Source organism: Vulpes vulpes, chromosome 1 (assembly GCF_048418805.1).
Source record: "Vulpes vulpes isolate BD-2025 chromosome 1, VulVul3, whole genome shotgun sequence".
NCBI classification, from domain to species: Eukaryota; Metazoa; Chordata; class Mammalia; order Carnivora; family Canidae; genus Vulpes; species Vulpes vulpes.
The window spans coordinates 105,205,806-105,220,345 of NC_132780.1; the positions used below are offsets into that span (position 1 = coordinate 105,205,806).

At 37.9% G+C, this 14,540-nt stretch overlaps 1 protein-coding gene across 1 annotated transcript in view; it reads right to left on the reverse strand.

The window, feature by feature from the left end:
• IMPG2 (interphotoreceptor matrix proteoglycan 2) overlaps positions 1-14,540 on the reverse strand; it is an 80,580-nt gene that overhangs the window by 55,181 nt on the left and 10,859 nt on the right. Inside the window, exons 3-6 of the mRNA XM_025989964.2 lie at positions 13,175-13,341; positions 9,407-9,438; positions 2,251-2,300; positions 849-931 (exon numbers count right to left, since the gene is read on the reverse strand). Of these exons, the coding sequence (XP_025845749.1) occupies positions 849-931; positions 2,251-2,300; positions 9,407-9,438; positions 13,175-13,341 (332 nt within the window). The remainder of the gene's footprint in view (positions 1-848; positions 932-2,250; positions 2,301-9,406; positions 9,439-13,174; positions 13,342-14,540) is intronic.

Genomic DNA, 14,540 nt, shown 5'->3' on the forward strand with positions numbered 1-14,540 from the left:
AGTTCAGAACCATAGGATCACCTTTTATTCATTCATTTACAAATACTTATCGAATGACAATATGTCCCAGCACTATCTACTCTGGACAAAGTTGTACAGAAAGTAAACGCATTGATTCAGGCATCTACTCACAGATCCCATACCACTACCAACCTTGTTCAGTGTCAGGGTAGATAGTGGAGCAGAGAGGGGTGACTTAACCTGATATCAAATAAATTAAAATTGTCCAAGCTGGGAAGGAAAGGCACTAAGTCACTAAATGGCACTTTTCTAGCGAGTATGTTCAGAGTTTGCACCATATTAAGTAAGCTAGGATTTATGAACTCTCCAAATTTTAAAAATTCATATTTAACAAAATTTCTAACAAAACATTTCTATCTTCCTAGGCAGTCTGTGTACTTTATTTTCAATCTGAACGTTATTGTAAGTAAACATAATATTGTTTGGCGGACAGGTCACTGTTAATAATGACACTCTGAAAAACCACAATATATCTTGACTTTTCAATTATGTAAAATCTACATCCTTTCCCTCTGAGGAAGAGAAGACCAAGTCCTGATCTACTATGGGATAGAAGAACATAGGCAAAAACTCCTGCAGTAAATTATGTTGATGACAATTCTAATTCATTTCATTTACATCCTGAAGCTCCTCTCTCTTGCAAAAAAGCAGATTGACTATGCTCTCCAAGGAATCTTAACTTCTTTTTAATACACTGGTTTTAGAATCCACAATATTTCCATAAAGGAAACTTCATGAAGTCTTGTATAGTTTGGCAATGGAATATAAGTCTCTCTTAACCCATTGTCCATGTTAGAAACTAAATAACAAAACACAGCATCACTCACACTCTCCTCAGGTCTCTCCTTGCTGCTCTCTGAGGTACCTTCATAGGAGGTCACCCCTGGATATGGAATGCTGAGAACGGCACCTAAGTACAAAAACGTGTATATGAATTCAGTCCCTAACTCAGAGTCATATCAGGAAACAACAAACTGACTTCAGAACCATTCCTGTAAGTCATTTGCTTTTTTATCCTGGAAATTCAGTACATTCTAATCTTAAGACATATTTGCATACAGTCTTCCTATAACAGAAAATACTTATAACTCATTCATTCATTCAACAAGCATTTAATGAGCACCTACTATGTCAGGCACTATGTAAGATGCTAAGGATGCAGATAACATTTTTATCCTTATGGGCCTATCTGGTAAAGGGGACAGATAGTGAAAAAAGTAATACTATCAGACAGGAAAAGTAGGTGAAGGTTGGAGACTGGTTATGAATTGATCATTGAAGCTGGGCCTCCTTGTGCTATTCTAATTTTTTGTGTATGTTTGAAATTTCCAGTAAAGAAAAGCTTTTTTTAAAAATTAAAAATAGGGGCACCTGAATGGCTCAGTCAGTTGGGCATCTGCCTTCAGCTTGGGTCACGGTCTCAGGGTTATAGGATCAGGTCCCATGTTGGGCTCCATGGTCGGCAGGGAGTATATTTCTCTGTCCCTCTGACCATCCCCCTGCTTTTTCTCTCTCTTTCTCCCTTTCTCTCTCTCTCTTTAAATAAATAAATAAAATCTTTTTGAAAAGATTTTTTAAATTAAAAAATTAAAAATAAAGAAAGCAACTATCAATTCATAGGAAATATAAAGATCAAAGGAACATATTAAAGTACATCACACAATGCAATCAGAAAAATCCTTACTCTGAGAAACTGTTACAAGACAAATGACAAACAGTGGAGCTAGAAAGGTTTTACCTATTGATATAAGTAGTGGCTACGGAGTGTTCACCTTAAAGCAATTCTTTAGATCATACATTTGTTTTAAGGAGTTTTCTGATTTTTTATTAGATATAATAATTAAAGATCTGTAAGTACTGACAATATAATGCCATAAAATAAATGTAAACACAATTACTTCTTTTTTTTTAAGATTTTATTTATTTATTCATGAGAGACACAGAGAGAGAGAGGCAGAGACACAGGCAGAGAGAGAAACAGGCTCCATGCAGGGAGCCCGAAGTGGGACTCGATCCCGGGACCAGGACCACACCCTGGGCCAAAGGCAGACGCCCAACCGCTGAGCCATCCAGGGATCCCCTTACTTCTTCTTAAGATTCTTGAACACATATAAGGAAAGAGAAGCCTGATATTTTTTAAATGTGAGCTGAAATGTGTGCTTGCTTGCAACATCACCTTAAGCCATAAATAATTTAGAAAGAAAAGTGAATAAATATACAAGAGCATACCTCCCGATGTTGAGGTATCACCAGCAGGAAATGGAGATGACATTTCAGGGCTAAGGGTAAAAAAGATGTTTAAAGTTAATAAAGATGATAGAAACATGTGGATACATTCTGAGGGTTTTTTTTTCCAAAAAGGAATGCACTAGATCTCCAAAAAGGGTTTCCAAACCCAAGTACTGATTTAACAAAGTTTAACAAATAATAGCCTTCATAATTCATTTATATTATACTTACTGCTTTTTTGCTCAAGTAGAATCACCCTACATAAAGTACTCACTACTCACTATTTCACTTACTATTTCATCAGCCTGTTTGATTTCTTCTGAAGTATTTATCAGTGTGTGAAATTATTTGTTCATGTATTATCTACTTCTTTTCTCTGTCTCCAATCTCTTAACCCTACAGAATGGCATTGTCATGGTAGTCACTGGACATATGTGGTAATTTAAATTAAAATTAAATAAAGTTTAAAATTCTGTTCCTCATTCACACTAGCCACAGTTCAAGTACGCCACAGTGACAGGTGCCTAATGATGCCCTATTGCACAGCACAGCACAAAACATTTCCATCATCACAGAAAGTCCTATTGAACCGGAATGCCACAAGAATGTAAATTCTAGGAGATTAGGAACCTTGCCTGCCATATTCTTGCTCTATCTCCAGCCTAAAATAGGACCTGCCACTTCGTAGGCACTAAATAGATATTTTTAGAATAAAAGAATTAACAAGTACCATTAGCCAGGCAGCAAGACATCTGGCATGTAGCTACAGACAAAACACACATGATCTATTATAGTTACAGCTATAGAAAAGAAACAACAAGTCCATTACAAATATAACAAGTAGTACATACATTAGAATACTTACTGCTAAGGAAAAAATAAAGCACAGATCTCATCTCATTGGGGAGATCACAGAAATCGTAAATTTTTTTTACATCAAGAAAGCTAAGCTTAGAGAAATGACTTGCTATAGGCCACACTGCTAACAGGCTACAAGTCACCCACCTATCCTTTAACCATGCCACTTTGCAACCATAAGAGAAAATCAAAAGGTAATCCAAGGGGCGCCTGGGTGGCTCAGTGGTCAAACGCCTGCCTTCAGCTCAGGTCACGATCCCAGAATCCTGGAATCAAGCCCTGCATCAGGATCTTTGCTCAGTGGGGAGTCTGCTTCTCCCTCTCCCTCTGCCCCTCCCCCCACCTGTGCATACTCTCTCTCAAACAAATAAATAAAGTCTTTAAAAAATAAAAAACAGGGCAGCCCCAGTGGCTCAGCAGTTTAGCGCCGCCTTCCGCCCCGGATCAAGTCCCACATTGGGCTCCTTGCATGGAGCCTGCTTCTCCCTCCGCCTGTGTCTCTGCCCCTCTCTCTCTGTGCCTCTCATGAATAAATAAATAAAATCTTTTAAAAAATAAAAAATAAAAAACAGGGACACCTGGGTGGCTTAGTGTTTGAGCATCTGCCTTCAGCTCAGGGCATGATCCTGGAGTCCCAGGATCGAGTCCCACACTGGGCTCCCTGCATGGAGCCTGCTTCTCCCTCTGCCTATATCTCTGCCTCTCTCTATATATATATCTCATGAATAAATAAACTTTAAAAAAATAAAAAATAAAAAAAATGGATACATTATGGAGTTGAATATAAAGTTCAAACTAAGATATTAAATATGATAATCCAAAGATATTTCATAACTGGAACTGGAGTGGGGAAGTCAACAAGGGCCATGTTCCCTGAACTCCCAGGCTTCTTTAGAAAATTTAAGAAACTGGGGCTCCTGGCTAGCTCAGATGCTGGAGCATGTGACTCTTGATCTCAGGGCTGTGAGTTCAAGCTCCATAGTGGACGTAGAGATTACTTTAAAAAAAAATCTTATAAAAAAAAAGAAGAAAGAAAATTTGAGAAACTGAGTTTAAAAAAAATCTCAAAGGTTTTTCTGCTTTTTAAAAATACTATTTTGAAAGAATAACCTAGTAAACCATTACACCAAACCTATGACTTTGGGTTATTCAGAAGCATTCACAGGACACAGCTTCTCAGTGAGCTGTGTGCCATCTAGAAGAACATCTGGATAAGTCATTATAGTGAGTGATGAGTGGAGAAAGGGCCTAGGTGATGAGAAAGCATCAAGAGGCTTCTTAGATTGCAAGGAGTAAAGCTAAAACAAGTAAGATTCAAATGCATTTGAGACAGATATTAACATCAGGCCTGAACAGGGTCTCTCAGGTATCCAGAAGACAGAACCCCTTGCCAATACCTTCATTTTGTAGATGAAAAAATGAATTTCAAATGAATAAAGGAACTTTTCCTGGGGGACACAATGACTCCTTAAGGCCCAAGGCTGCACCTAAAATTCCTAAACATGCCTAGTTCCCTTCTCAATAACAACAGCAAGAATGATTACCACTAAATTTCTCATGTGTCACGTATCGTGTTAACTGTTTCATACTGATCAACTCAATTCCAGCAATAATCTATTTTTGTTTTTAGGATTTTATTTATTATTTGAGAGAGAGAGAAAGAGAGTGCACAAGTGGGAGGGAGAAGCAGGCTGCCCACTGAGCAGGGAGCCCGAAGCAGGGCTCAATCCCAGGACCCTGGGACCATGACGTGAGCCAAAAGCAGGCACTTAACCAACTAAGCCACCCAGGCATCCCAACTTATCCTCATTTACACATATAAGAAAACTAATACTAGAAGAGGTTAAGAATTTGCTCAGAGTCAATGGAGCTAGACAGTGGAGGAGCAATGATGTAAAACAGGCCCATCTGATTCTGAAACCTCTCTCTCATCTTAATTCCTCACAACTTTCCTCACGACTTTATGTGAGCCATCTTCACTGGAAGGGCAACCAAGATGGTTTTTCACTTCATTGTAATAATAATAATGGCCTATGTAAACTTAATGACCTAAAAGTCAAAGTGTATAAGGTCCTAGAAAGAGGAAAGGAAACTCAATCAAAGCTGAGAGCTAGGGAGAGCAACCAGGCATGAAGAGCAAAAAGATCAAAATAAGAGAGAGAGGCGCTAAAGCCCAACACAGTAATGCATATAATTGTGGAATCACTATCTTGTACATCTGAAACTAGTATAATATTGTATGTCAGCTATACTTCCATTAAAAATAAATTTTTTTAATTTAAAAAGAGAAATGCTGCAACTAAAATATAAGTAAATAATTAATTAAATCTAAGCTAATTCTCTAGGGGAGCATTCACAATGGAAAAGTTTGTTTACTTCAGGAGAACTAGATTTCACTTACTGAATTCAAAATAACTTTAATGATGGTAAGTAGGCAATGCTCAGTAATTCAAATCTCTTGTCTAACAGTCCAATGCTTAATTCCTCATTTCCCATTCTCCTTTCAAAAAAACAGTAAAAACCCACTTAACAGCAAGAATCCTTTCAACATGTTCTCATTAGGTCTGCCTCCTGCAGGGATCCCCTAAAATGTCACAACAGAACTAGAACACAGAGTTGTATTGAATTTGGAGGCAGAAATACTACTTCATTTCTAGGCCAAACCACAAATTTGAAGTTGTTCAGCTAAGACCTTTAGCTTAATACCACCAGCAAACAATCTCCTACTTTCTCATTTCCTCAGCTCATCCAGCACAATTTCTTACTCATCTCTGCCTAATCCTGTCAGAATTCAGGTAAGATTATATCAAAAGATATCAGAGACACATGAAGCATAAGTTTAAAAACAAGCCAATTTCCTATCTAGATTACTACTCCTCTGGACAATTTTCTATATTTCACTTCCCTCTTGAATCTATTAACTGTGATCAGCACATGACAACAAAAGAACTTAAGGCACAGAGCCAGGAATCCTGGGTGCTGGTCCCAGAAGTATCATTAATTTTGTTATGCCTTAGAAAAATAACTCAGTTGCTCTGGGCCACAAGAACTTAATCTCCAAAACAGGAATACCTCCCTACCCTACCTATTTTACAAAGGTATGATGAAAAGTAAATAAAATATTGTATATCCAAAAACATTATAAAATTATGAAATGCTAAACAAATATAAGAGAAAACGGAGGGTAATAGAATAGGGACGTGTGTCCCAAACAGAATAAAACATTTGCTAAACAAACAAACATGTATCTTTGGCTTTGTAATCCATGATAGGCACCCTCAAATGTAAATTAATTGATTAACAGATGTAAGTTAATTGAGGTACAAAAAAAAAAATGCCAAAGAACAATCCTTACACCAAGAATATGACCAAAGACCTGATAATAAACTTGAGTAATTGAGCAGAAACTCAGTTATTCATTTAACAACTATTTGGTGAACACATATTCCAGGTGAGGTTTTGTACTGGTTATTGAGACTTCACAGTAAGTCCAGAGGCAGGGGGTTAAAAACATCAACTGGAGCTAAGTAGAGGTGCTTTCAACATACCCAGCTATAATGGACGCAAGTGCTAGAGGAGGACTTTTATAAACAGGTAACACGGGAGAGATTTGAACCTGTTTAAATGCTAACAAATTGTTAATGGGAGAAGCTGAAGACTCAGGAGAGACAAACAATGGTAGGGAGATGTGTAAGAGGTAAGATGGAATGTCAGGTCCTAAGTAAGGTGGGAAAAAAAAGTTGTTTGTTTTTTTTTAAAGACACTGGGCAGAATGACCATAGGGAAAGCTGAAGGTGATACAGAACAGAGTAACCAGTGCAAGTCATATGTCAGCAGGTGAGTTAGAGTTTGCATAGAAGCAGCAATTTAAATCACAGAGAAGTGTGATAAGTAGAATAGGGGCCTCTCAAAGACATCTACATCCTACTCTCCAGAACCTCTCAATATGCTGTTACTAAATTATGCACAAAGGGGGATTAAGGTTGCAAATGGAATTAAGGTTGCTAATCAGCTAGCCTTAAAATAGGGAGTGTAACCAGGTTTGCCCAGAATAATCATAAGGATCCTTTAATGCAGAAGGAGGAGGCAGAAGAGTGTCCAATGATGAATGATGAAATGTGAGAAAGACTTGAGGAGCCATTAGCTTTGAAGATGGAGGAGGGACAGGAGCCAAGCAATGTGGATAGCTTCTAGAAGCTAGGAAAGGCAAGAAAACAGATTCTCCCCTACTTCTTAAAAAAAGAATGCAAACCTGGCAACACCTGAAGACCCATGTCAGACTTCTGAATGACATAATTGTGGAAGAGATTTGTGGTAATTTGCCACAGCAGCAATAAAACCTAACATAAGAATCTCAACACAGAGAATACAAGAGTAATCTAAAAAAAAAAAATCATAAAAATAAATTTTAATATAGAAAAGTAATGGGAGAATTAAGGGTTTCAATGGACCACTGTAGTATACCCGCGCGGGAGAAAGATGAGCTTTGGGAATTCTTAGGCCATACACATGGTTTTACTCCCAGTGTTACCCCAGATCACCCCTCTTAGCATGATTGGCAGTTTCCACCCCACCCCAACCTGGCCTGCTCTCGTTACATTGGAAAGATACTTTAGACTTTAACGTTCTGAAAATTCACTTTTATTTTCCAAAGTATTGCTATTTTTATACATATGTTATCTTCTAAGAACAGTCCATAATATTTTGAGTCCCTTATTATACCAGTACAGTGCCTTGTCAATAAAAAAAATAGAATCCAGTCAGTCCTGCAATGACGCTTATTTGTTCATTTGTTCCAATGTGATTAACACAGGAGACAACAGACCTTTTTGCAAAATTTCTCTTTTACTTGTACATAGTCTCACTGTGAGAAATGCTAGATAGCTGCAGAAAACTGTACCCAGTTGAAGTGAGTCTTACAGAAAGTCACAATACATATGCACACTACACCTTAAACATCCTCCAGCTACCTGTTGTGCTAGAAGCCACACCCAACTTCACATGGTGTTACACCTGTCCATCCTATTTCAGATAACCCTCCTTCCGCCACTTTATAATAACCCACAAGCTACAAATTTGCTAAAGTCTACTTCCCAAGTGGACTTCCCAAGGGGAATTCCAAGCTTTTCAGAGCTTCTTCCAGGTGAAATGCCATGTATACTAGGGTATTTATAAGCTTCTTAACCTTATAAGATGTGTAAAATGTGCTATCATTTCATTAGGTACAGCCTACCTAGATCATTAGGACTAATAGGACTCACCAGAGTATTTAGTTCACTGCCTGTGTGTTGCAACTCTCACTCCTTGTGAGAGTTCACAAGGAACTCTCAAGCTCTGTTTCTCAGTGGTGAAGAGCCTACACCCAAAACACCATATGGCCCAACCATCTAAGTGGGTGCTCAACCCCAGGCCTCAGTGGTAACATTAGGTATATAAATGAGTGAGACCACACAAAGTTCTCTTCCCATCTGTTTACTCATGTTTTATTTGAAACCTATCATACCCCACTAGCATTCACCTATGTACTCCAACATATGCCGGGACTCTATTGCCCAGTTTGGATCTGTAGGCACAACTCACCTAACTGGTTTTTTAATCTGTCTTTAAATTGTGGACTCAGACCTGGATTTTATGCTCTAATGGTGTTTTTCCAAATAATCACCCACAACCTGGCATAATCTAGATACTGTGAGTATGGATAAAATTGAAATGTTCAATCCTTATACACTCAAACCCCTTCACCTTCCATGATCTGTTCTGTACTGCTATTGCTCAGGAGCCAGAAATGATCTTAAATCCTAAACCTAAAGTCCAATAGAGCCACAAATCCTAGTATTAGAGGATGCATCAAGGTTTGTGTTGTTCTTGTATTTCAAGATCATTATCATCATTTCTCACAGTAAAGTGAACCTCCTCACCAACCATGATTTAATAAACTATCTGCCACTACTAAGGTGTACCATTTCATGACATTTTTACTATAAGCCCGTAAGCCTCAACAAAAGTAGATCATTCCATATTCCATTTCCAGAAATCTGTTTTCTCACCCAAGAGAAAGGAACAAGTCTGCCTCCTGGCAAGGTCAGAAAGTAACAAGCACAGTGGCTGTGATGGGAGTCTCAAAAGGGAAGTGGCCTCAGGATGAGGAAAAGCATTTAGGACTAACCCACAGCCCTAGTCATTGCAGGAGCTAGCAAGAAGATAGAAAGGGGCCATTAAACTTGGTGTGAGTCTTGGAATAGGTATGACACATCTCTGTTGCCAAACATGAAATTAGAGAGAAAAAAAAGACACTCACCTGCTTACAGTTTCCTTTGTATCTGTCAGTTTCTAAGGAAAACAAGTTAAAAATGACTGAGTTAATGACAGTTATTAAGCAGTAAATAAAATTTATTGCATATAAAACACTAATGCCCTAACATTATGTTGTTATTTTATAAATCTATGCTGTTATTTTCTATGGTTAGACAAATAGTTAAAGCAAGGTACTAAAAATGTCAAGTCTGTTTTGAGACTGTGGGAATGTCCTGGCACTGTCTCTGTTTATGTTTCTGAAAGTTCTTGTTCCCTTTCTTAATGGGCACAGATTAACAGACATTACTGGTAATCATTCCAAAAAGATCTACAAATTGGAGGTTGATAGAGTTTCACTCTAACCTTACATGGACTTAGAATCAAAGTTTTTTGTGATCTAACATATTTATAGAAATTCTTCTACTAGAGTAATATAAATGTGTATAAAATAAGTGCTAAATCTATTTCTCCAGAATTCAAAAAGGTATATTATACCAATGATTGGATTATTCATCGGGGGCATTCCAAAGCAAATTGTCCTTAAGTTTCCTCTAAATTAGTGGTTTTATTGTGAGATCAATATAATAAAAAGAACACTAACTTAAAAGACCTAGTTTCAAGTCTTATTTTCTTTTGCTTGGATATGGAGGCAAAACTCAAAATCCCCCAACTTCTCATCTGTAAAACAGACTATTTTTCTAAATGACTCAAATGGTATTTATAAATAACTCACTGTTCTTACTCTACAAACTCTCCTAGAATAATCTCAGCCACTCTAAAAGCTTTCAATTACTCCCTCAAGCCTGTTGACTCCTACAAGCTGTATTTGTAATCCAGACCACTTTCCTTGGCTTCATACCTAAATGCCAGGCAATTCACATTTCACAAGTGGCTCAAAACAACACAGTCAAAAGCGAACTCAATCTCCCGCCTACATCTACAAAACCGCTTCTCTGCCTTCTTGTCTTAGTGGATGACTAAGAAATGGGGAGGTTTCCTGGGCCATTCTGTCAACCTCTCCCACTCCCATCCAACTTATCACTGAGTCCTGCTAATCTTTTTTCCTATTTGTATCCCTCATGCTTCCTTATTTCATGTCTAGTTAGGACCCTCATTTCCTCAGGCATGGAGTAGTAACTAGTCTCCCTAATCTCTCTAATCTACCCCATGATGTATATTAATCATAATGGTCTTTTTAAAATTTAAAACCAGGGTGGCTCAGGGGTTGAGCATCTGCCTTTGGCTCAAGTTGTGATCCTGGGGTCCTGAGATCAAGTCTTGCATCAGGCTCCCCTCAGGGAGCCTGCTACTCCCTCTGCCTAGGTCTCTTTCTCTGTATCTCTCATGAATAAATAAATAAAATTAAAAATAAAATTATAAATAAAAATAAATTCAAAAAATTCAAAAGTGTCCAATCAGCCCCTGTGACTCACCTACTTATAACCCCTCAATGGTTTCCTATCATCCTCAGAGATAGGATGATCTCCTGTCACTTCTAGTCTTCCAGTCTGATCTCATCACTTCTAGTCTACCCTCCTGGTGTACTGGCCCAAGTCATTTCCTTTTTTTTTTTTTTTTTTAATTTTTATTTATTTATGATAGTCACACAGAGAGAGAGAAAGAGAGAGGCAGAGACACAGGCAGAGGGAGAAGCAGGCTCCATGCACCAGGAACCCAACGTGGGATTCGATCCCGGGTCTCCAGGATCGCGCCCTGGGCCAAAGGCAGGCGCCAAACCGCTGCACCACCCAGGGATCCCCCCAAGTCATTTCCTACAAACATTTGGTTTATGCTGTCCCCTCTGCCTGGACTGTTTATCCCAAACTTCTCCTTGTTCAGCAAACTTATTATTGGAAACTCAATCCAGGTGACATATCACTTCCTTTGTCTGCATGTTGTACTAAATAGTCATTGAAAGTATATTTCCAGGGCAGCCCTGGTGGCTCAGCGGTTTAGCACTGCGCCTTCAGCCCAGGGTGTGATCCTGGAGACCTGGGATTGAGTCCCACGTCGGGCTCCCTGCATGGAGCCTGCTTCTCCCTCTGCCTCTCTCTCTCTCTGTCTCTCATAAATAAATAAATAAATAAATAAATAAATAAATAAATAAATAAATAAAATCTTTAAAAAAAGTATATTTCCAATGCCTTCTAATCTTACCTTTCTAAAAGTTCTACTTGTAAAAAATACCTTCCAATGTAACATTATAAGAAGCTGTTGTTATGGTAATACTAACTCTGTATCGTATGTATTTGGTGCTCTATCAGCTGATTCTATATTATGGACACAATTGAGATGGATAACACAGATATAAATAAAAGAGAGTGTGTGTATGTGCGTGTAAATATGTGTACGTGTTTTTTTTTTCGCTAAATAAGTATTCCATATTAGCAAATTAAGCAATATTCCATATTACCAAATTTAGCAGTTTGCAAAAGTGGTAATAACTGAGAAGGGAGGCCCAATGGTAAAGGGGGAAAAACATAATTTTTTTTAAAACGAGAAGTGGGTTTGAATTTAAGCTCCAGGGGATCCCTGGGTGGCGCAGCGGTTTGGCGCCTGCCTTTGGCCCAGGGCACGATCCTGGAGACCCGGGATCGAATCCCACATCAGGCTCCCGCTGCATGGAGCCTGCTTCTCCCTCCGCCTGTGTCTCTGCCTCTCTCTCTCTCTCTCTCTCTCTGTGACTATCATAAATAAAAAAAAAAAAAAAAAAAGAATTTAAGCTCCAGCCCATCTGGGTTTGTAATCTAGAATAAGGAATAATTCTGATGCTTATCTATAAGTTGGGGATATTAGTACCTCCTTATAGGATTGTTGTTTATTAAATATAATGTTTTTAATGGGTTTAATATGTGGCCTGGTACATTGTATACACTAAATAACTGGTAACTATTCTCATAATTATGAATATTGAAGAGTTAAAAACATGACAGAAGACTCAAATAGATAAATAAAAATCTTTTTAAAAATGTGATGGAAAAACAATGCAACACTGCAGCTTAAAAATTAGAGTACCATGGGGGATCCCTGGGTGGCTCAATGGTTTAGCGCCTGCCTTCGGCCCAGGGCATGATCTTGGAGTCCCAGTATCGAGTCCCACATTGGGCTCCCTGCATGGAGCCTGCCTCTCCCTCTGCTTGTATCTCTTCCTCTCTCTTTCTCTCTCTGTCTCTCATGAATAAATAAATAAAATATTTTTAAAATTTTTTTAAAAATTTGAGTACCATGATTAAAAGTTGAGTGCATTTTAAAACACACAAAAACCTGCATATCTTCAAAATGTTTATAACCCTACAAAATTTGTCTGGGGTCCACCCATATTTATCAGATCATATTTCTTTCCCTAGTTTGCCTCCAGTTAATGAGATCATCCCAGGGTAGGACCAAATATTGGAAGAAATTAATAGCATGCTTTTACTAGAAATAAAATTTTTAAAGTAGAAAGAATTGGATGATTTATTGTATTACTTTCAGATATACTAATCTAATTTTATTAGACTCATAATAAAAGCTCAGAGTTATTCAGTGAATAATTCTTCAGTCTAAGGTATATATTTATAAAAACAGTATTTAAGATAATATTTGTAAAGTTTCTAAATTGCGGCAAATAGGAAAAAGACATTGCTATGCCCTACGGCAGCTCACTCAAAAAGCAGAATTACAACAAAAAGTAATGCAGGGATTTGCATCTGCTCTTTCTACCTTTAGGTTTTAACTGTGTATAGGTGCCTCTATAATAGTCGGGCAATTCTTCCCTTGTTAGCACCCTTACCTTCATAATTAAACTTCTATGTTCCACAGACTGACTAAAATTTGTGCCCATGTCAAATATAGTTGTAATTCCATCTTCACACAAATTCATCCAGTAACGATATTCCTCACGCCCAGGAAGCCGATCCCAAAATGTCCTGAAGGCTTCCCAGACAGCTTCCTGACACACTGGAAAACAGAGAAGTATTTTATGGAAAGTTAATGCACTTTGAGGTTCTCACAATGATCACGAACTTGTTTATTCAAATTCTCAAGACCCTCTTGTCCATAGTGTCCTTTCTGGAGGAACATGGGAATGATTCTCAGTCAAAGCTCTTCTGTCGATCTATGTCCAGTTTAAACTTTTCAGATATAAAGAGAATTCATCCTCTCCACTCCTTTCCCTTACAGAGGGAACTGACCGACTTCCTAATAGGCAGGGTATTTTTCCCATCTCTTAAAAAAAAAAAAAAAAAAACATGTCTATGCTATTTAAATATGGAGCAGATGTTGAGTATACCTCAATAGGTGAAAGAATAAACAAACTGTGATACATTCATATGATGGAATATTATTCAGTGATAAAAAGAAATGAGGTTTCAAGCTATGAAAAGACACAGTGAAGACTTAAATGTATATTGTTAAGTAAAAGAAGCCAATCTGAAAATCATATCATATGATTCCAATGATATGACATTCTGGAAAAGGCAAAACTATGAGAATTATAAAAAGATCAATGGTTCCCAGGGATTGGGGGAAGGAAGAGATGAAGAGATGGAGCACAACGGCTTTTTTAGGGCAAGGAAGCTACTCTGTCGGACACTGTAATAGTGGATACATGTCATTATACATTTCTCAAAACCCATCGAATAAACAACACAATGACTGAACTCCATATAAATTATGAGCTTCAGTTAAGAATGATGTGTCAATATTGGCTCATCAAATATAACAAATGCAATACAATAACACAAAATGCTAATGAGAGGGGAAAATGTGTGCATGGAAGAGTGACAGTACAGGTAATTCTGGACTTTCTGCTCAATTTTTCTGAACCTGAAACTTCTCTAAAAATTAAAATCTATTAACCAAAAGAAAGAGAAAGAGAGAGAGAGAGAGAGAGAGAGAGAGAGAGAAGAGTAGAGAATAACTGGTGGTTGCCAGAGGGGTGAGGAGTGGGGGGATGAACAAAATGGGTGAAGGGGAGTGAGTGATATAGGGTTCCAGTTATGGGATGAATAAGTCATGGGAATAAAAGGAACAACACACAGAACACAGTCAATGGTACTGTAATAGCTTTGCATGGTAACAAATGGTACCTACTTTTGTGGTGAGCATAGCATAATGTAGAATTTTGTCAAATCACTATATTATACACCTGTATTAAT